This window comes from Sinohyriopsis cumingii, chromosome 11 (genome assembly GCF_028554795.1).
Source record: "Sinohyriopsis cumingii isolate HCF-2022 chromosome 11, ASM2855479v2, whole genome shotgun sequence".
Classification (NCBI taxonomy): domain Eukaryota; kingdom Metazoa; phylum Mollusca; class Bivalvia; order Unionida; family Unionidae; genus Sinohyriopsis; species Sinohyriopsis cumingii.
The window spans coordinates 87853182-87875343 of NC_142971.1; the positions used below are offsets into that span (position 1 = coordinate 87853182).

At 33.3% G+C, this 22162-nt stretch overlaps 1 protein-coding gene across 2 annotated transcripts in view; it reads right to left on the reverse strand.

The window, feature by feature from the left end:
* Positions 1–22162, reverse strand: part of LOC149788928 (serine/threonine-protein kinase nekl-3-like) — a 63964-nt gene that overhangs the window by 8703 nt on the left and 33099 nt on the right. For both annotated transcript variants that reach the window (XM_089975066.1, XM_089975067.1), the window contains exons 5-9: positions 20875–20982; positions 19531–19668; positions 9851–10192; positions 6351–6384; positions 2497–2548 (exon numbers count right to left, since the gene is read on the reverse strand). In XM_089975066.1, coding sequence (XP_089831192.1) covers positions 2497–2548; positions 6351–6384; positions 9851–10192; positions 19531–19668; positions 20875–20982 — 674 coding nt within the window. The remainder of the gene's footprint in view (positions 1–2496; positions 2549–6350; positions 6385–9850; positions 10193–19530; positions 19669–20874; positions 20983–22162) is intronic.

Here is a 22162-nt window from a genome sequence, read left to right on the forward strand (position 1 = left end):
GCAATTTTAGTGATAAGGAAACTAATGTGGCAATATTAATGATAGGGAAACTCTAATGTGGCAAATTTAGTGATAGGGAAAGAACACTTCTCCAACTAACAAGGTAATTTTCAATGCCAGTGAAAGAAACCTGTAACTTCTTGGCCATAAATTGTTACCCTTATTTATCGGGTTGTACATCTGTTTGTGATATCATGGTTAAGTTTTGAATTTAGGTCATTTCAGGTATAGTGGCAGGGCTTTCATGTTCCATTTTATTTTTAAGAACATTTCATCAATGTTGTCCACTATCTGTTAGCTTCAAAATGACTTGCTTGAAAATTTTCAAAGTTTCATACTCCAGCCACTATAACTAATTCTGCTGTATATCATTTGATTCTAAGTTTCAGATGCCAGCTTGAATTCCATTAAAGTTCAATATTACTGCCACAACCCCAAAAAAAGTGCCAAAATAACTGTATTCTGCTTACACTGGCAGGATTTTGGCCAAGCAGAAAACTGTTTTCCTGGCGGGAGTTTCAAAGATTTTCCATGTATGCCTACATTACTGCTGGAAAATAGTATTTCAGGTGGATTCTGCCTACTTTCCTGCCAGTGTCTAGGTGGATTCCTGCATAACTTTGGTATGTCTTTGATGCATCTCAAGACTTTGCTCTGCTTAGTAGCTGAAGTAATGAATATCACTACCAGTCTACCACATATTTTTAAAATTGATTTTAAAAAAGAAAGATGGAACCTACCAAAAGTTAGATAAGCTTGTGCTGTGTGTATTTAATTTGCATTATTTGCTATTTTTTTAATGTTTTTAAAATTGTATTATATGCTATTGCATTGCAACATCATATGTGTGATGAGATCTTGTCCAAAATCAAGTTTATTTTCCACCTGACCTAAATTATTGATTTTAAAAATTCTGTAAACAGCTAATACATTAGCTGAAATAAGGGGCCCTGGGTGGTTGAGTGGTCTAAACCGCTCACTGTTATGGATCATTGTCATCTCACCTCTGGCTGTGTGGGTTCGAGTCTCAGGTTCTCACAATGTGGGTATGTGAGAAAGCTTGCCAGTAGCTTCTCATGGGTCAGTGGTTCTTTCCAGGGTTCTTCCTCCACCACTGATACTGGCCACCATATATAGTCTATCTTGTGCTGAAAAATGGCATTAAACCCTAAAACAACAACAACAGCATAGCTAAAATATTCTCCATGTGTATGGGTTTATTATTAGGATCATTATTAAATAAAGTAAAAATGTTTATTTGGGTCTGGGTTTAGGTTACTGGGATTCTCTTAGTGTACCTAACATAGTCCAGGTTGTATGTTATAATTTTAGTAACAGACTTTCTAGTTATAAGTAACATTTTATTTTGTAAACACTAAGAAGTTTCTACAAGGTTATTTTCCAGTAGATAGTAGTTAGTTTTAGAAAATGCTAATTGTTTCCTGAGGTCAAGTTGAGAACTTTATTTTGTCACCTGAAAAATTATTTATTCATGCTGTAAGATCTAGCAGAAACAATTTGTATTATTGTTGTGTCCAAAAGTTCATTTGGGCTGAAATTTATTTCTTCAAATTATTTAATTCACTGATTTTTTTTTCTCTGGAAATACAGAGTGCTCATAACAAATGTTACTGAATTTCAACAATAGTCTGTTGGTACAACAACATGATACAGGCTGCCACAATCACATCAACATCTTAGGGGTTGGATTTCATTTGGATTTCTATTTACTTCATTTATTATAAGGACTTGTATCTTTAATTCTAGGATTATTTTAGGATTGAATTTGAAGTACCAAATTTTTTTTTCTTCATTTTTACTTTGTATTAAAGGAAAATAAATTATTTGTTGAATTTTACAAAGCTTGTTGTTTTGACTCTTTTTTGTTACTTATTATAAGATAGTAGACTCATAACACTTGAATATTGATGACACGTTACTAGCGACATATATCCCGAGGTTTACTATCTTAAGTTGTGGTTATGAGCCATGGATGATTTTGATTGACAAATTTGGATTGCGATTTCATTAACTTACATGCATTCAAGAAATGCAAGCAAAACCATGTAAATTTCATGACTGGGGTTGGACTGATAGTTGATGGTTTTGAAAGTAATTACAACACATTACTGGCTTTACCATATGGAGGAATTGAAAGCCACTGTCCAAGAATGCACAAAGCATGCTGACCCAGGCAGGCATTGAACCCATATCCTTGGATTGCAAGTCTGATGCTCTACCTGCCGAGTTACTGTTGCTACATACATCTAATGTAACTTTTACCCTAAAAAATAACTTTAGTTAATTTTTTGTTAACTTTTTTTATTCCATAAAATGTATCATTTTGTGTACATTCAGGATAAAACAAACTGTACTGTTACATCAGTAAAATACTAATCAAAATACAATTTTTTAATTCAGTTGTTTAAACTATTGATTTCAAGATTTGTATCCTTATTAATTCCCCACTGAACTAAAATGTAGTTCAATACTCACTGCTGGAGCTGTTCAATGTTTCTTAGCAACATGGCCTCCTTTTTCTGTGGACCTGTAAATAATTAATGGCAGAAAACTTAGCTTACCCAGACTTAATTATACCTTTCACACATTCAAATTAAAATTTAAGAAAAAGAACCTACATTTTTTTTGTCTTTCTACAAAAATCCCAGCATTCTTTGTACTATATTCTACAAAATGCTCAGAGGTAATTTTAAAAATAGATCCAAAATCTGTCGCAAGCTTTATCACATGTAAAAAGAAAATGAATGAACAGTTTGGTAAAAAATGGAACTCTGATGCAAAACTCTAATTGTAAGTACATGTATCTGTTGACTTGCAAGATTCCCCAGAGTAGATATCAGATAAGTTACCTCCCTTGATTTGTTGTTTGAGTTTATAAGTAATACAAGTTGAATGAAAGGTGTTTTAACTCTACAGATACTGGAACTGATTATTGCTTTTTGTAAAGGTACCAGATTTTACAAATTTGCAATAATGGGAAACTTAATACATTAACATCTCAGGTACAAAAATAAACATTTTCTTTCATGATGAAGGGGAGAAAGGAATGATGCCATCAATTCTTAAGCCAATAATAACATCATCAGACACTGTCTCTATATTATATGTAAATACAAAGAAATGTTTTTAAAGTATTTATATATGGAAACTATGAAATCTAAATCCTGATACCCTTGGGATAACAATGAATAATGCACAATATTTGAAAACCATGAAAATTTGAATAAACAAATAAACGAGTCAAAAAGATTTTCTAGCAATCAAAGATTATTTCTTTTTTTTACCTGATGAGAGTTGCAAATATGTATCTGGCAACCATACTGGATGTAAGATTGGTTGTTGTTGTTGTAATAGGGTTTAACGCCATTTTTCAGCACAAGATAGGCTATACATGGCGGCCAGTATTAATGGTGGAGGAAGAACCCGGGAAAACCCCTGAAAGAACCACCGACCCATGAGAAGCTACCGGCAAGCTTTTTCACATATCCACATTGGCCGAGCCCGAGACTCGAACCTACACAGACAGAGGTGACATGGCAGTGATCCGTGACAGAGAGCGCTTTAGACCACTTGGGGCCCCGGATGTAAGACTGGCACAATTTTCATTTAGGACAAGCTAGACCAGATAGCTAGTCAGCATGGCAGCCATATTGGATTTCAGAATGGTACCATTTTTGTTTAGGATCAACAAGCCATAACAACAAGTCTTTGGTGAAAATCCCATGACAATATGTGCTTAGGAGTAGTAATGATAAAAGATTTCCAAAATGGCTGCCATGGTGGCCATATCTGACGTCTGCAGAAGACAATGGACAACATATGAGTGTCTGTAACATAAGTTCTGGTCTGTAGAGTTAAAAATGGAAGTTAAAAGTATAAATCATGACATTTTTTTTAAATTTTACAAAAGTTGATAGTTTTTTTCTGTATGGTTTTCAGTGTCAAACCATGGAAGGGTTGTTATCATACTTAGAATCTAGAACCAGGGAGCTCTGGCCTTTCATATCTATGCAACCCTTCTCTGTCTGTCTGCCTGCCTGTCTGTATGCCTGTCTCTCTCTCTCATACTCTGGGATGGTCATGATTATGTCAAAATTTCAGTTCAATTTTTCGTTAAAGCTTTTATATATGGTCATATACCCTGAACGGGACAGCTATTATACTTGGACTGTAGAATCAGGAAGCTCTGCTGTTTCATATCCATACAGTTTTTTCCTTCCTTTTACCCTCTGACAAGGTCAAAATCTTTTGAAAAATCAAGTTTTCTTTATGGTTATAAGTCCCAAAGCCAAAATCAGAAGTACTTCAAATATTCATGCACCCACTCCAGTCCTTTCACCATCATACAAGGTCAAGGTCATTTTGAAAGTGAAAAACATTGGTATCAATCAGGGGAGCAGGAAAGATGTATATAAAAAAAACCAATCTGATTCATAGTTGCCATATTTTTAAATTGGATTAGACATTACTTTATTTACAAGCAAACTTGGTAAAGCAAGTTTTGAGAAGTTATTTCAAGGTTTTGATATTTTTAGATCCATCTTTGCAGAACAATCGTCATGATTATTCAACAGTAATGGCTTTCATGGCAGGATGCTTTAATCAAATTTGCTATAAAAAAGTTTGACCTTTTCCACCTATAGAGTCTTACTATTTTTCAGAATATGTTTGACTCATTTGTGATATCAAAGCTTTGATGTCAGGAAGCATTTTGTCAAATTTGTCAGAATTAAAGTATTTATTTTTCTTTTTTAAACAAAAGTCATTGTAAATTTTGCCAACTTTGATGATAATTGAATGCAGATCTGTAACCTTTGTACATACATCAACTGGGATGCTATCAGTCAGTTGTGATGAAAACTGGTTAAAATAATTTTTTTAATTGAAAGCTTAAGCTTTCTTTCAGTAAAAATAGCATCATCTGATTGGCTGAGATCATTTGTATACATTGAAAAGATTGGATAAAAGATACCATATTTCATTTACTTAATGTCCGTTCTCCAATTAATGTCATTCTTCTTTATGCATAGGGAAATTAAAGCTCAAAATGCAGATAAGACAAGATTAGTTTAACTTGTGCATTTCCATTGTAAAAATAAAATAAAAACAAAAAAAAATCATAACAAATATAACTGTTGTATATATATGTGAAAAGAGAACAAATCAAATATTTTATTTGTTCTCTTTTCACACATATATTTGCATCAGTTATATTTGAGATAAAGACAGCATAAAATGTTATTAATTTTTAGGCTGTTCCAATTTCCAATTCTATCAGCTATTATTCTTTTAGATAATTAAAACTCCCCTGGGTAGTTTACTATAATAAATGTGGTAGGTCAAAAATGGTCAACCAGTATAAATTTGAAAACAAAATGTTTTAATAGATGAATAACAGATTATGAAGGACACATGCACTACCATACCATTAATTCACATGGTCAATTGGTCAGGCAAGTTTATAAAAAAAAGAGGACTATATGAACGAAAAGGCAGTAGATAAAAAAAACATTACAGAATTATTCTCCTGTTAAGGTAGCCTGGAACATGTGCAGGTAGTATGTATTTGACAGAAATGTTACCTGGCATAGTTCTAATTCATGTACATGTATTTGACAGAAATGTTACCTGGCATGGCTCTAATTCATGTACATGTAATCACACAAAAGTCATGGGTATAGATTTAACAAAATTACTAATTGTTGACATTTTACATTGTCAAAAAAAATAATTATAATGAAAACAGTGACTGTATTCCCACAATGAATTATTCATTAATCTGCCTGCATCTTCTCTTTATTGCTTCAGAAAGAGAAAAAATCAGGAAATATGGCCAAAGTGGCAGTAGTCATGTCTCTCTCACACACACATACACATGAATACACATGAACACACACACCCTCCATGCTAAAGTGATAGTTGTCATGTGGTACTAAAGGTAACAGTTGTTGAAAATGCAGACTTGACCTTTATTTCGAGGTGTGTTTCATGTATAATGACTAATGACTAATTTAATTTCAGGGTGTAAATGGTAAAAGTTTAAACACTTTTATTTCACTAACTCACTTATCAAAATAATTTAGTCATTTGAGGAAACCAGAGAAACTGAAGAAATAACCGACACAGAACGGACAACCTACTTTACCTCAGCATATGACAGAACCTGGAGTTCAACCAAGGACTGCAGAAATATAAAGATATTTGTTTTGCCACTTAGCTCTCCAGATTCCAAGTATTTTAGTGTCCAGTACATCACCACAGTGACCCTGTGAAGTGGCATGGCAAAAGTATTGTTCCCATTTTATACAGGTACTAATGAAAATACTTACGAGTTGCTTCCATAGGTTGACTAACTGGGTCTCCCTACAATGACAACAATATATATATATATATATATATATATATATATATATATATATATATATATATATATATATATATATATATATATATATATATATATATATATAGTCTTTAATATTTTACACACATTTTTATTATGTTTATCAATAATAAATTTTTGTATAAATTATATCATTTTCTTAGGTACTTACAATTTGCACAATTTTAACAAGAGACAATTTTTCTGTACCAAAATTAAGGCATTATAAAGCAATAATTGTTTTGGGGTAGATTTATGAAAACTTCCTATAGTAGACCAACTTTGATAATATTTTCTTAATGCATAATAGAAAACCTGACTAGTGAAAGGCCCAATATTTTTGGCAGGCCCCATCTGATGAAATGATCAGATTTTTTGTCTATCTATCTATTTATCTATCTGTCTGTCTGTCTGTTCTATCTATCTATTGATCAATTGATCTATTGATCATCTAGTTAAACCTGTCTTGAGAGGCCACTGCTATGAGAGACCACCTGTCTTTAAGACCGGGTTGTCCATTGCTTTTTTTTGGATAATATAACTTTATGACCTGTCATGAGAGACCACCTGCCTCAAAATACCATTAGTTTTTGGCAGAAGGACTGGTCTTTCAAGACTGGTTCTACTGTAGTGATGAGGGGCCCCGAGTGGCCGAGTGGTCTAAAGCGCTCTCCATTACGGATCACTGCCACCTCACCTCTGTCTTCGTAGGTTCGAGTCTCGGATTCGGCCAATGTGGGTATGTGAGAAAGCTTGCCAGTAGCTTCTCGAGGGTCGGTGGTTCTTTCCGGGGTTTTCCCGGGTTCTTCCTCCACCATTAATACTGGCCGCCATGTATAGCCTATCTTGTGCTGAAAAATGGCGTTAAACCCTACAACAACAACAACAACAACAACTGTAGTGATGATTTGCAAGAAGAGACCATCCATTCAGAAAGATCCATTTTTATTGGTAGAAGTGGCCTCAATAGACATGTTCCACTATACATTTTTTACATGTTTCTTATTTGTATTTCCATATAAATTCTTTTCTTAATTCAAAGCAGGGTATGACACATGTTTCAGTATTATAAATCATATATAACATTTCCATAAATGCATCATATCTGAAAGTTTATACTATTATAATTTGTTTCATATCTGGAAGTTTATACTATTATAATTTGCTCCATAAATGCATCATATTTGGAAGTTTATACTATTATAATTTGCTCCATAAGTGCAGCATATCTGGAAGTTTATACTATTATAATTTGCTTCATATCCGGAAGTTTATACTATTATAATTTGCTCCATAAGTGCAGCATATCTGGAAGTTTATACTATTATAATTTGCTTCATATCTGGAAGTTTATACTATTATAATTTGCTTCATATCCAGAAGTTTATACTATTATAATTTGCTCTATAAATGCAGCATATCTGGAAGTTTATACTATTATAATTTGCTCCATAAATGCAGCATATCTGGAAGTTTATACTATTATAATTTGCTCCATAAATGCAGCATATCTGGAAGTTTATACTATTATAATTTGCTCCATAAATGCAGCATATCTGGAAGTTTATACTGTTATAATTTGCTCTATAGATGCAGCATATCTGGAAGTTTATACTATTATAATTTGCTCTATAGATGCAGCATATCTGGAAGTTTATACTATTATAATTTGCTATATAGATGCAGCATATCTGGAAGTTTATACTATTATAATTTGCTCCATAAATGCAGCATATCTGGAAGTTTATACTGTTATAATTTGCTTCATATCTGGAAGTTTATACTATTATAATTTGCTTCATATCCAGAAGTTTATACTATTATAATTTGCTCTATAAATGCAGCATATCTGGAAGTTTATACTATTATAATTTGCTCCATAAATGCAGCATATCTGGAAGTTTATACTATTATAATTTGCTATATAGATGCAGCATATCTGGAAGTTTATACTATTATAATTTGCTCCATAAATGCAGCATATCTGGAAGTTTATACTATTATAATTTGCTTCATATCTGGAAGTTTATACTATTATAATTTGCTTCATATCCGGAAGTTTATACTATTATAATTTGCTCTATAAATGCAGCATATCTGGAAGTTTATACTATTATAATTTGCTCCATAAATGCAGCATATCTGGAAGTTTATACTATTATAATTTGCTCCATAAATGCAGCATATCTGGAAGTTTATACTATTATAATTTGCTTCATAAATGCAGCATATCTGGAAGTTTATACGATTATAATTTGCTCTATAGATGCAGCATTTCTGGAAGTTTACACTTGTACAATTTGCCCACTTTCAGTGTCCATATTATATACCTAAAATTGTTGCAACAAGAATTTTTTTTTGTGGCAAATTCGGATACTTTACTAAATGTGTAAAAAATGTATTGCTTATGAAATATTTGTGGGTAACTAAATTCAGTACTGAACCTAATTTGTTTAGACCTACTAGGGAATCCATTAAACAAGGAAAGCAGTTTCTGGGCAAATCATCTTGCTCCTGCAATTTTTTAAAGAGTTACTTCCCTTTTAAACTGGCTGCTGAATGCAATGTGTATGACAGAATCTTGTGCATGCAACCAGTCATGCAGATGGATTGCTGTGAAACTTGGTATTTATTATAGACTCAAGATGTGCATATCAACAAATTGCTAGTCTCAGTTTTGAAGGGATCACCATGAAAAGTCTTACATATTGTCCGGTCAAATAACATGTTTCTGGTTACCCAACTGACCATATTATTTCTCTGTCAACCCTATATTTGGGAGGAGGGGGAGTAGTAAAAGAAAATAAGAAAAGAGCTAAAAGAAACAAGAAATTTCAGGCAAAAAACAATTAGCAAAGGGATGTAACTAAAACCTCGTCTAAATTCAGGATATGCATGACACTTATTTTCTTAAAAAAAGTTGAAAGAAGTTTGTACCATTACCTACCTACCATAATTTTTTTTCAATGTAACTAGAACCATACATATTATTTCATTTGGCCTCATCATCTGAATATGTGCACTTGACAAGTCAGTGAATTCTTGCAATTTTTTTGCAGAATTATTGTCTTTTTTTGTTCTGAAACAATTCAATGTAATGGTAAGACAGCAATGTAATGGTAAGACAACATATTACAAATGCAAATTGTCTTGCAGTTTTCAATGGATCACTGTGAAACTTGACAAATACTATGGTAGTCTTGCAGCTCTCACTGGATTGCTATGAAATTTAGCAGATACTATCATCAGAAGATATGCATGTTGACCATTTTCACTTTATTTTCATTAGAGTTGTGCATAATTTTTACAATAAATTTGTCTCCATCATGGGGCTAGGTGTGGTTTGTTTGAAAGGTAGGTGTATATTTATTTAAGCAAACTGGTCACCACTCCTCAAGATTGACTGAATGACTGATTGATTGATTGACTGAATACTGATTGGCTAACCTTGGGGAAGATTCCTGTAAGGGTTCTTACAACCAGTGCCAGGACATCCATGGCCTGGGCTTGTGTCTGTTGATTGGCTTTTAGAGTTCTCTCCTTATCTTCCTCTGTAAATTTCAATTCAACTTGAGATGTCGTTACTGTTTTCTTCCAGCAAGTGTTCTTTATGGTCTTGGATTTGTTACTTACAGCACCTTTATATTTATCTGCTGATATAGTTGCTAGTGCATCATCATCTGCATACTTTGAGGCCTTTGCAGCAGATTTCCCCATTATGATGGATCCCCAGAGGGTTCTATCAGCACCTTTGGCTCCATCTTTAGTTGGGGTTTTTTGAGGAGATGGCTGCAGAAAAAAAAATGAATTGAAACCAGGAAGTAAAGCATGAACTTCAGTTTGTTTACTTTGAACCTAGTATGAATTTACCAATATTCTTGATGTAGGGCAACACAAGTAATTATCAATATTCTTGATGTAGGGTTACACAAGTAATAACCAATATTCTTGATGAAAGTTACACAAGTAATAACCAATATTCCTGATGTAGGGCTATACAAATAATTACCAATATTCTTGATGTAGGGCAATACAAATAATTACCAATATTCTTGATGTAGGGCTACACAAGTAATTATCAATATTCTTGATGTTGAGCAACACAAGTAATTACCAATATTCTTGATGTAGGGCAACACAAAAAAGTACCAATATCCTCGATGAAGGGCAACACAAGTAATCTACCTAGGATATTTTATCTAGATTACCAAACTATGCAAGAAAATGCAGGTATTAGAGGTAATGCTGATTACCAAACTATACAAGAAAATGCAGGTATTAGAGGTAATGCTGATTACCAAACTATGCAAGAAAATGCAGGTATTAGAGGTAATGCTGATTACCAAACTATGCAAGAAAATGCAGGTATTAGAGGTAATGCTGATTACCAAACTATGCAAAAAAATGCAGGTATTAGAGGTAATGCTGATTACCAAACTATACAAGAAAATGCAGGTATTAGAGGTAATGCTGATTACCAAGCTATACAAAAAAATGCAGGTATTAGAGGTAAATGCTGGTTACCAAACTATACAAGCAAATGCTGGTGTTACATATAATGCTGATTTCCAAGCTATATAAAAAAATGCAGGTGTTACATGTAATGCTGATTGTCATGAATTCATTTTTATTCCAGCAGCAATCAATAGAATTTGAATCTTGTTAACTGATTTATGGTGTTTTATGGTGGCCAGATAAGAGTCTGTCGTTAAAGTGGGTCATTGATACATTTTATAATATTATGTATAATTTCAAATCTTTGGAACATATATTACTCCAATACTGTTCAACTGTATGGTGAAACTGTGCCAAATCTCAGCTTGCCATGATAAAAAGAAATGGCATAAACTTGTTTGAAAATTAATTTATTTAATTTTCTGTTTTCTTATTGTTTCTGTCTAATTTAGATTTGTGTATAATTTGATCAAACGATGACAAGAATTTAGCAATCGTGAGTTGCTGTAACACTACCTCTCCCTTTTGAATCGATTATTGTTTGTTTATGCATTATTGTATTGGACATTTTATATCAGTGTACCGGTAATAATGTTTTTACTTTACTTTGAAATTGTAAATATCTAGCTCATTAAAATGTAATCCCAGTATTACAACACAGTGAACAAACAATACGGTTCGACGCTAATACCGTAAAAGCTGAGGTGAAGTTTGCTTTGATGTAAGCGACCTTACACCATACCTGTCAACTTTCATGCATAGAGGGTAAAAGAAACTCCTGATTTTTGTGGTCGCTCCACACCTACCTCCCGATTTCATAATATCTTCTAATTTTTGCAGAGAACCCCTGATTATTACATTGTTTTTGATTTTCATTTCTTCTAGACAAGAAAAGTCCTACATGTTCTGTTGTATCACCTGTGAATTATTGTTGTGATGAAATAATTACTTTACTATAAAGAATTCGCTTCTTCACTAAATATAATATAAAGTTTGAACATTATTCATGTAAATTAATGATTTTTTTTTTACCTCTACAATAATAAATATAAAAATATAAACCAGAACAAAAAAGTAAACCACAACAGTAAAATCATCCACATATAATTTCAATCCCAAGAATGATCACTACGAATGCTGTAACTCTATATGCTATAGCGCCATTCCCACAAAAGATACTTATACGAGTGAACACCTGGCATTTTTATACAGTATATACCAATGTTAATTACCATCATTAAATTAAAAGAAGGAATGAAAATACATACCACGGAGCAAATGTGTCCTCAAAAAACTAATTTAGAATACATGTTTTATAATAAACAATACTAAATGCTTTATGAGTTGACAATAAGGGAATAAGGTCAGATATACAAAGAGGGAAAAATAGTTGCCACATGTACGGTACCATGAGGCTGGCTATTTTGGTACCTATGTTCAACAAGATTGTGAATCCTTTATTTGCCAGTCAGTTGCTGGTGCTTGCATAACACACAGTAGTGTAGAACATGGTTTCTTTGAATTACCATGGAGGGCCAGTCGTTTTCACAAAATTATTACATGAATAGGATTAACTTTTAATTAGTCACATTGGCTTTCTTGCTTGTTTATTTAACACATTAAGCCCTGGAGGTTTTTGTCATTTTTGCCTGAAAATCAAGTAGGAAACACATTTTGAAAGCTATTTCTGAATAAATCCAAAAACACCAAATCCCCAGTTATCTTTCAATAACATATTGCCTAGTTGTGTTAGAAACATCATTTTTCATTGGCTATTTGACTCACACATGAGCAGAAGAATAAAAGTTGGAGGTCTTTTTTTTTTTTTTTTGCTAAACAGAGCCATTACTTTTGTATCGAGACCACTCTTTATTCCAAATGCCCATCTTATCCTACTTTTTGCAAAGGCTCATCTGTCTGTTTGCAGTTCATACCAGTTTGCCTTAGATTTGAGACCAAAACGTCTAAAATCCAAACACAAAATCGGATTCCGACCATGGGCAAATTTTGGGTATAAAAAAGTCAGGTCCAACAAATTAGTTTTTTTATCTGTATTTTGTAGTGCAACTAGATATTCCAGATTATTTGGTATCATTGTAGAGCTACATCTTTCTACCTTTCTATAATACCACCCACCTTAGTGTATCATGCATGACCACGACGCTACAGAGCTCTGCAGTAGGCTACTACCTCCTGCCATGTTAACTCGTCACTAGGGGATAATGTGTTAAGACTAATCTTTAGCTATTGTGCAGTTTGACCACAGCTGACCAGAATATGAAAATAGGGCACGTTTTGGGGTAAAATAGGGCATGACAGGGAGAAACAGTGAGTCTTTTTGTGAATTTCATGCATATTAGACCAGGAAGATCGATCAATATTTGTTGAAAACAAGGCCTTAAAAATGCCACGAAAAACCTCCTGATTTTAGGTCCTAATCTCTATTTTTTTTTTATTCAGTCTCCTTACTTGGCTTTTGAAAAGTTCATAAGTATGCCTTACACCCCGTTTTACAAAACTATAATAATCATGCTAATATTATGGAATAAAAGGCAATTACACATCAATGTCCTTGTATAGTTACCGGTCAAAATTCCCTCTTATCACAAGCCAGTTTCAGGATTTTAATGATTAACTGGCCTGTACTGCTGTCGCAAAACAAAAGACAAATTCACGACTATCAATATACGAGACGCCAAAACATCAAGCTTTCCATTGTGTGGAATGTTACGATGTATGTTCAGCTTAAATAAAAAACTAAAATTGATGTTGATCTTAGTTGATCTATATGAGAAATTTTGACTTTATTTTTACCACTCTTCATGAACATGTAAATTATGATGGTTATGTGCCTTGTACAATTAAATGTGCGTACCTTTTAAAAATATTACCTTGATTTGAGTAACTTGTGAGCGCGTGATTTAATGTAAATGAAACAGTTATTAAGGACTAGCTGAAATGTTATCTGGAAGAAAGCAATTTGGTCGAAACAATGAATAAAGCAAAATCTGCATAAAATAAGTTTGGGAATAAGTAAGGATTTAAGTGACGCTATGCACGCTTTGCACTACAGTGTAAGTACTTTACATTATAGTTTAGCATGGTCTCCCTAAACTCAACTGGCACACGAATTATGAAGTCTGTGTTTACCTTTATTTAACTTCATGTTGGAGAAATTAGAAAATATGCACATGCAAAATAATAACAAAATCAATCATAGTACTTTATAACAGTTTAATAATTGTCGGGTCACTGAAAGTTATTTTTCTTTACATGCCTATGTCTTAGGACATGAAAAAAATTATTGTTTCATGTCTCAAGATTTACAGCCATGACAGTAGTCAACAAAAAGACCTTTAAGTAAAAACTGTCAAGTTTAGACATTGGCCCACAGATAAGCCGACCCCCCCCTTCTTTGAGGCCTTTAATTTTTCCTAATTTATTCAGCTTATCCACGAGTATATACGGTATTTTAAATGCAGCTATGATAATCCGTTAAGAGCATTGTTTACAGAACAAAAATGGTTCACAATATATGAAAGGATAGATTTTCTTGTATATAAATATCTACATGGAAATGCACCAGATTATATTCAGTACTTATTCAGGCCTTTGTCAACACTACCAGTTGAGATCAACGTCACACAGAAACCATCAAGCATCAAAACCAAGAACAGAGCAATTTTAAAAACGCTTCCGATACTCTGGTACTGTTCTGTGGAAAAAGTTTCCACTACATGTAAAATCTACTGAAAATATAACAGTATTTAAGAAGAGATATCACTCTGTATGTTTCAAATAGATTATGATGGAATTTAGAATTTTAATACTGAACGCATTAACAAGAGCAGTAATTACTGTTATCTTTAATGTAAGGCACATTATTGTACTCTTCTTAAGAAGGCCTCAAGGGAGAATAGTCCTTGAGTAAATGAGTCACCACTTGTAAATAAAGTATTATTATTATTGTTATTATCACTTTGATAGCCTAGTGGTTAGAGTGTCTGCCTCAGATGCGGGAAGTTGTGGATTCAAACCCCAGCCGAATCATACCAAAGACTTATAAAAATGGTACTAGCAGCTGCCTCGCTAGGCGTTCAGCATTAAGAGTTTATCGTTAGGACTGGTCGGCCTGATGTCAGAATAATGTGACTAGGTGGGTAGTTATGCTACATGTCTGAGGCACGATGCCCCTGTGCTAGACACACTATAAACTGCCATACTGCAGACATCGTATCGATATAACTAAATTTTTTTAAAATCCAAATCACACACACACTTTTATTGTTATTATTTCTATGACATAGCCTTTAATAAATGCCTAGGACTTGAAAAATGAAAAAACAACCAAATGCTAAATCTGCACTATTGATCTAATTTGCCTGACAAGACAATAAACAATGAAACAAAATATATATATATATATATATATATATATATATATATATATATATATATATATATATATATATATATACAGGTAAGACCTGTTATAACGCGATATAAGTGGGATCATGTTAACAAATTTTTGAAAAGCTTCTCCATAGAAAATGTGCATTGAAATTTCAATGTCATCAGTTTTAACTAACCTCTTGATCATATATTGTTTGTTTTGTTCACAGAGTTTCATCAGATATACTTCAGTTTTGAATTGCATACATGCTAATATGGCGGAAATGGTGCACAGTGAAGTTAAGGCATTATTAAACGCATTGCTGGGATACAAAATCAGCTAGGGATACAAATAATCAGCTTTTCTGAGAGCACGTATTTAGGATGTTAAAAAGAGAGGTCACCTTAACTTAAAAAATGGAGCCATGCTGCCGTTGCATTATAAGGAGAATGTGTTATAACGAATTACTGTATAACGGGTTTTACCTGTGTGTGTGTGTGTGTGTATATATATATATATATATATATATATATATATATATATATATATATATATATTTATTTATTTATTTATTTATTTATACCACATACATTAAAAATAACATGGCATTTAAAGTGTCGGTATAAAGCAAATTGATATACCAATACTATCCAAAGCAGACAGAGAGAGAGAGAGAGAGCAGTGGTGTCACTAGGAGGGTGTGGACCACACTGGGTGACACCATCATAGGGTGACACCAAAATAAGTCTATACATTTTTGAATTTTTGTGCAGGAAGGAGGTCCATGGGGTGACACGAGTTACCACACTGGGTGATACCAACCCTAGTGACACCAGAGAGAGAGAGATACCAGGCCGACCAGTCCACACACTTTTATTGTTATTATTTCTATGACATAGCCTTTAATAAATGCCTAGGACTTGAAAAATGAAAAAACAACCAAATGCTAAATCTGCACTATTGATCTAATTTTAGAAATATTAATTAAAGCAGAATAATGACTTAGATGAACTATCAATATATTAAAATATTTTAATTACTTCTTGTTGGTTCATCATTTCGCTTAGTTTCTATTCCACGCTAATTTCCATTTGCTAGTATGTGAATGCCTGACAATTCAGGTTCAGTGTACAAGAAGCTAACCATGTTTGTAGTGCACTACTTTCTTCATAAAAACCATATTTCATGTTTAAATCATGAGTGTGTCTTTTATCTTATATTGATTTAATAAATCTGAATAAAAATAGTAACTCAAAAAAAAGAAGAAAACAATCAACTTATCAATTTGATATGTAATTGTGAAGAACAAGAAAAATCATAGAACTACATTTTGTAGCGGACAAACTCGCAGGGGTGTGAGAAAAAGTTCATTCACTCGGTCAATACAAAGTTACCCAGAGCATATCATAACTCCATTTGAAGTGCAAATATGTGTATTTGTATGTGATATAAATAAAATATATATATAGAGTGTATGCTGTATCAATGATATACCACTCACTGTATAAATTTTTCATTAAATGGAAAATTTCCTTTTAATGACAAATTTATACATCTTGTGGTATATCATTTATATAGCGTACAGCAATACAGATATTATAGCAAATGGCACTAGGTACAAATCATTTATAATATAGCAAATTGTTATCCAGACTCACATATTTTGAAAACAGTCTTTACTTTTCAGTGGTCATGGTTAGCAAGTATTAAATAAAGATTAGTGGTATTTATCTCAATTTTTTGTGATATGTTCCTTCATAGAGTGTTGTTTAGAACAATATGCTCTTTGCCAGCATACCCTCCAAAGTGACCAAATATTAAATCAAGGTCACTGGGTTTTGTGTATGTTTTTGTGATGTGGTTATTCATAAGTTTCAAATGCATATTTTGTCTAAAAACATAGTCACTGGTTGTGTTCCGCAGGTGCTTGCTCATGGAAGTATGTTTATATAGTAAAATTGATCTATGCATTATGATTATTGTCATAAATGACAAGAGGTTACTTACTGCAGTGGTCACTCAGGTCAGGTTTTACTACATATCTATCTATCTCTCTCTCTCTCTCTCCGAAGGGAAGTTAACATATAAGAGTTGGTTCCCTTCATCTGTTATATATATATATATATATATATATATATATATATATATATATATATATATATATATATATATATATATCACATACATAAAAACATGGCTTTTGAAATGTGTTGGTATAAAGCAATTTGACATACCAATACTATTGGTATATCAAATTGTGATCCACCCATCGCACAATAATACGCACATATAAACATTTTCGTGACTGTCCGCAGTTGACTCTAGATCAATGATGAATTTCAACACATTAATTAGTAGTGACATATGAAAATAACGATAAAAAGTATTAATAATCCCCATTTTCTAAATGAATTTAATATAGTACACATTTACTTTGCAATCCTTTCTGCTTTCTGTTCCCCCCTCCCCTAGCATGCATAATGGACAACTATGCAGAAATGTGAAGTGATAGAGGAAAGGAATTTGGGCTGGATTAAAACCTTAAAATAGAAATTACACCATTGGTAACCTACAAGAATTTGGTTTGTCATAATGATATGTGTGCACTTTCTTTGGGATTTATCAACAGTGTTTATCATTGACACAAAGTTGCAAACCATGTTGACATTATATGGTAAATTTCTCAGTTATGTAGTACATATACTGTGATGTATTTAATGTTTTCTTATTGTTGTTGTTTCTTAAACATATTATAGTGTTCTAAAAATCGATTATTATTAATCAAATTTGAAAATTTCCAAAGGCCATTCTCTCTCTCTCTCTGTCTCCCTCTCTCTCTGGACCATCGTAGCAAGATACGAGCTAAAATCAATGAAATGACAAGCATAGAGGATTTTTGTTTGTGTCATCTGATGATGTCTCTGGACTTATGAATGATGATAAACATTAAGTCAAACTGACCAAAGGATGAGAGAGAGAGAGTTTGAAAGTCAAACCGACCAGAGAGAGAGAGAGAGAGAGAAATAGTTTTAAAGTCACACTGAACACAGAGAAAGAGAGCGAGAGAGTTTTAATGTCAAACCAACGAGAGAGAGAGAGTTTTATGGTCAGTGGTACTGTTACTAAAGCAGAATAATGACTTAGATCAACTGTAAATACATTAAAATATTTGAATTATCTCTTCTTGGCTTGCCATTTCACTTAGTTTCTATTTCATAATAATTTCCATGCGCCAGTACATGATGGCTAAGCATTCATGTCAATGGCATAGCTAACCAAGTATTTGTAGTGCTCTACTGTCATCATTAAAACCATGTTTCATGTTTAAATCACAAGTGTGTATTATATTGATTTAAACAATGTCAAAAAAATTGAAACTAAAAAAAGAAAACAATCAACTTATCAATATGCAATGGTGATTGTGAATAGCCACAAAAGGCATAGAATGACATTTTGTAGTGGACACACTCGGGTGATGTGAGGAGTTCATTCACTTAGTCAATACACAGCTGCCTGTAGTAAATCTTAACTCTGTTCAAAGGGCAAATATCTGAATTTGTATGTGATATAAATAAAATATATGTATAGTATGTATGCTGTATCAATGATATACCACTTGTATAAATTTTTCATGAAAAAGGAAACTAGATAGACAAGGCTTGTTTCCTTTTAATGAAATATTTATACTTCTCATGGTATATCATTGATACAGTGAACATACTATATATATATATATATATATATATATATATATATATATACACACACACACACACACACGCTGGCAGACAGAATGATTTGTTTTTGTTTTTCAGGGAGGGATTCTAAGGTCACAGAGTTTGATTGAAAACAAATAATGTATTTTAACCATGGCTCATTTGAATATCATGTGAAGATTTCTGAAACGTTCATGTAGATGGTCAGACAAGTTCCAGAGTACATGCTAAAGGAATGGGAATGGACACTTTGGGAACAAGTGGAACTGGTGTCTGAGTAAGTAATTTTTTAAAAGCCACTTACCAATGGCCTGTACCTCGGTAATAGTTTCTGTGAGTACTGGCTTTTGTACAGTATTTGGCAGTAAGTTTTTTCATTTGTAATCAAATAGGAAAGTGCCAACAACAAAAGTTTGTCTAGGACAATTTTTATTGCTAACTTTTCAAAAAAGTCCCATTAACTGAGAGTAAACTTATGTGTTGAACAGATAACACTAGTCACAGTCTGACATTTTCACAGCATCTGAAAAAGATATCATCGATATTGATCTGACACCACTTACTCTAGCGAATTTCAGGTCTTTAAAAATGGCATGATTGACAATTTCAGCTGCGGTTGGTCGCATCACAGGGTCCTTGCTCAACATCGCTGTGATTAGGTCCACCAAACCTTTGGAATATCCAACTGGCATTTTGGGAAGCTGGATATAAAAAAAAATGTAGGCATGAAGCATTTTAGTTTTGGAAAGGGGAGGGCATAGAGAAAGGATAGGGGAGGGCTGTGATTTTCTTCCATGTCCCAGATTTATTTTTTCCTTGTTAACAAATTAAATTTTGTTGCTGGGATCTAATATGATAGACAATGGAAGCAAATCAATTTTTCAGAAAAATGGAGACTGAAATTTTTCACAAAAGACACTTTGTTGCAGCATAGGAGAAAATCATAAAAAGCATTAAATTCTGTAAATCAATTATGAAAAAAGATGAATGTTAAAACTGATATAGATATTATTGTAAAAATGTATACATTTACACATGAAAACTATTGCTATCAGTGAAATTAAGCATTTGGTGAAAATCTTAAATAAATTCAAAGTTCCACTATGTTATAAATCAACATTACTTATCACCTACTTTTCTCATCACTTATGATCAATAGCAGGGCCACTAGCTAAGGCCTGGCATATGGGATTGTACAATACTACACAATAGCAGGGCCACTAGCTAAGGCCTGGCATGTGGGATTGTACAATATTACATAATAGCAGGGCCACTAGCTAAGGCCTGTCATATGGGATTGTACAATATTACATAATAGCAGGACCACTAGCTAAGGCCTGGCATATGTGATTGTACAATATTACACAATAGCAGGGCCACTAGCTAAGGCCTGGCATGTGGGATTGTACAATATTACATAACAGCAGGGCCACTAGCTAAGGCCTGACATATGGGATTGTACAATATTACATAATAGCAGGGCCATAGCTAAGGCCCGTACAATATTACATAATAGCAGGGCCATAGCTAAGGCCTGTACAATATTACATAACAACAGGTAAGCTTGAGATAACCAAGAACTGACAAGTGATCCCACAAGCCATGCTAAACTTCAGTGTGAGAATGTATAGTAAATTTGAACTTCGATAACATAAAAATGTATTAAATTAAAAGAATTTAGCTCCAATTTTGAAGTTGTAGCCTTTATTCAAGTAATATTGGCATGTCTGTAAAATCTTATACTTTGTGTGCAATGAGGAAGTATTTTCCTTGGTAAACAATGATGGCATCACATGCAAACAACAGAACTTATGTTTTCTGTACAATATTGAATGTATGAGTCCAAACTGCATGTATACTTTGAAGAAGAGTGAGAAAAGGAGAGAGAAAGAAACATTGGGACTCACAGAACCATGGACAATTTTGAAGACAAGCTGATGAATCAACATTGCCTCAAAGGGCCTCTCCAGGGTAGACATCTCAAATACAATGACTCCCAGGGACCATATATCACTCTGAAATAGCACAGGATTGTATAAACATAGACAATGAATCAGGCATCAATAGTACAGGCTTATTTGACCATCAACAGTGTATGTTATCTATAGTACAGTATTTTATGACCACAGTTTTAGATATCATAGTACAGTACAGTATGACCACAGGTAATTTTAGATATCAATAATACAGGACTGTATAACCGTAAATAGTTTTAGATATCAACAGTACAGGACTTCATAACCATGGACAGTTTTAGATATCAATAGTACAGGACTGTATGAGCACAGACAGTTTTATATATCAATAGTTGAGGACTGTATAACCATAGATAGTTTTAGATATCCATAGTACAGGACTGTATAACCACAGACAGTTTTAGATATCAATATTACAGGATTGCATGATCATAGACAGTTTTATATTTCAACAGTACAGGAATCTATGACCATAGACAGAATTAGATACCAACATACAGATTGCACGAATAGAGAGAATTTTAGACTGGGGTCTCAAACACCGAACCCGTGGTCCCGCAAAATGATTGGCATCACAAGGTGTCATAAGAGATAACAAAGGTATTGGAGCCCTTGGGCCATCGAAAATGCCCTCATGCGGCCCTCAAAGTGGTTTCAGTTTGAGACCCCTGGTTTTAGATATCAGTTTAGGATTGCATGACCACAGAGTTTTAGACATCAAAAGTACAGGACTGTACGACCATAAACAGTTTTAGTGATCAAATGTACAGGATTGCATGACCACAAACAGTTTAAGATATCCAGGACTGTATGACCATAACTTTCAATATCAATAGTACAGGACTTTAGCACCAGCTTTATATATCAATAATACAGGACTATATGACCACAGAAAACAATTACATATCAATAGTACAGGATTGCATGACCAAAGACAGTTTTAGACATCAATAGTACAGGATTGTATGACCGCAAACATTTTTATATATCAATTGTACAGGATTGTTCGACCATACAGTTTATGACATCAATAGTACAGGATTGCATGACCAGACAGCTTTAGACATCAACTGTACAGGATTATATGACCATAGACAGTTTTATGCATCAATTGTACAAGATTGTATGACCATAGACAGTTTTATATATCAACTGTACAGGATTGCATGACCACAGACAGTTTTAGACATCAACTGTACAGGATTATATGACCACAGAC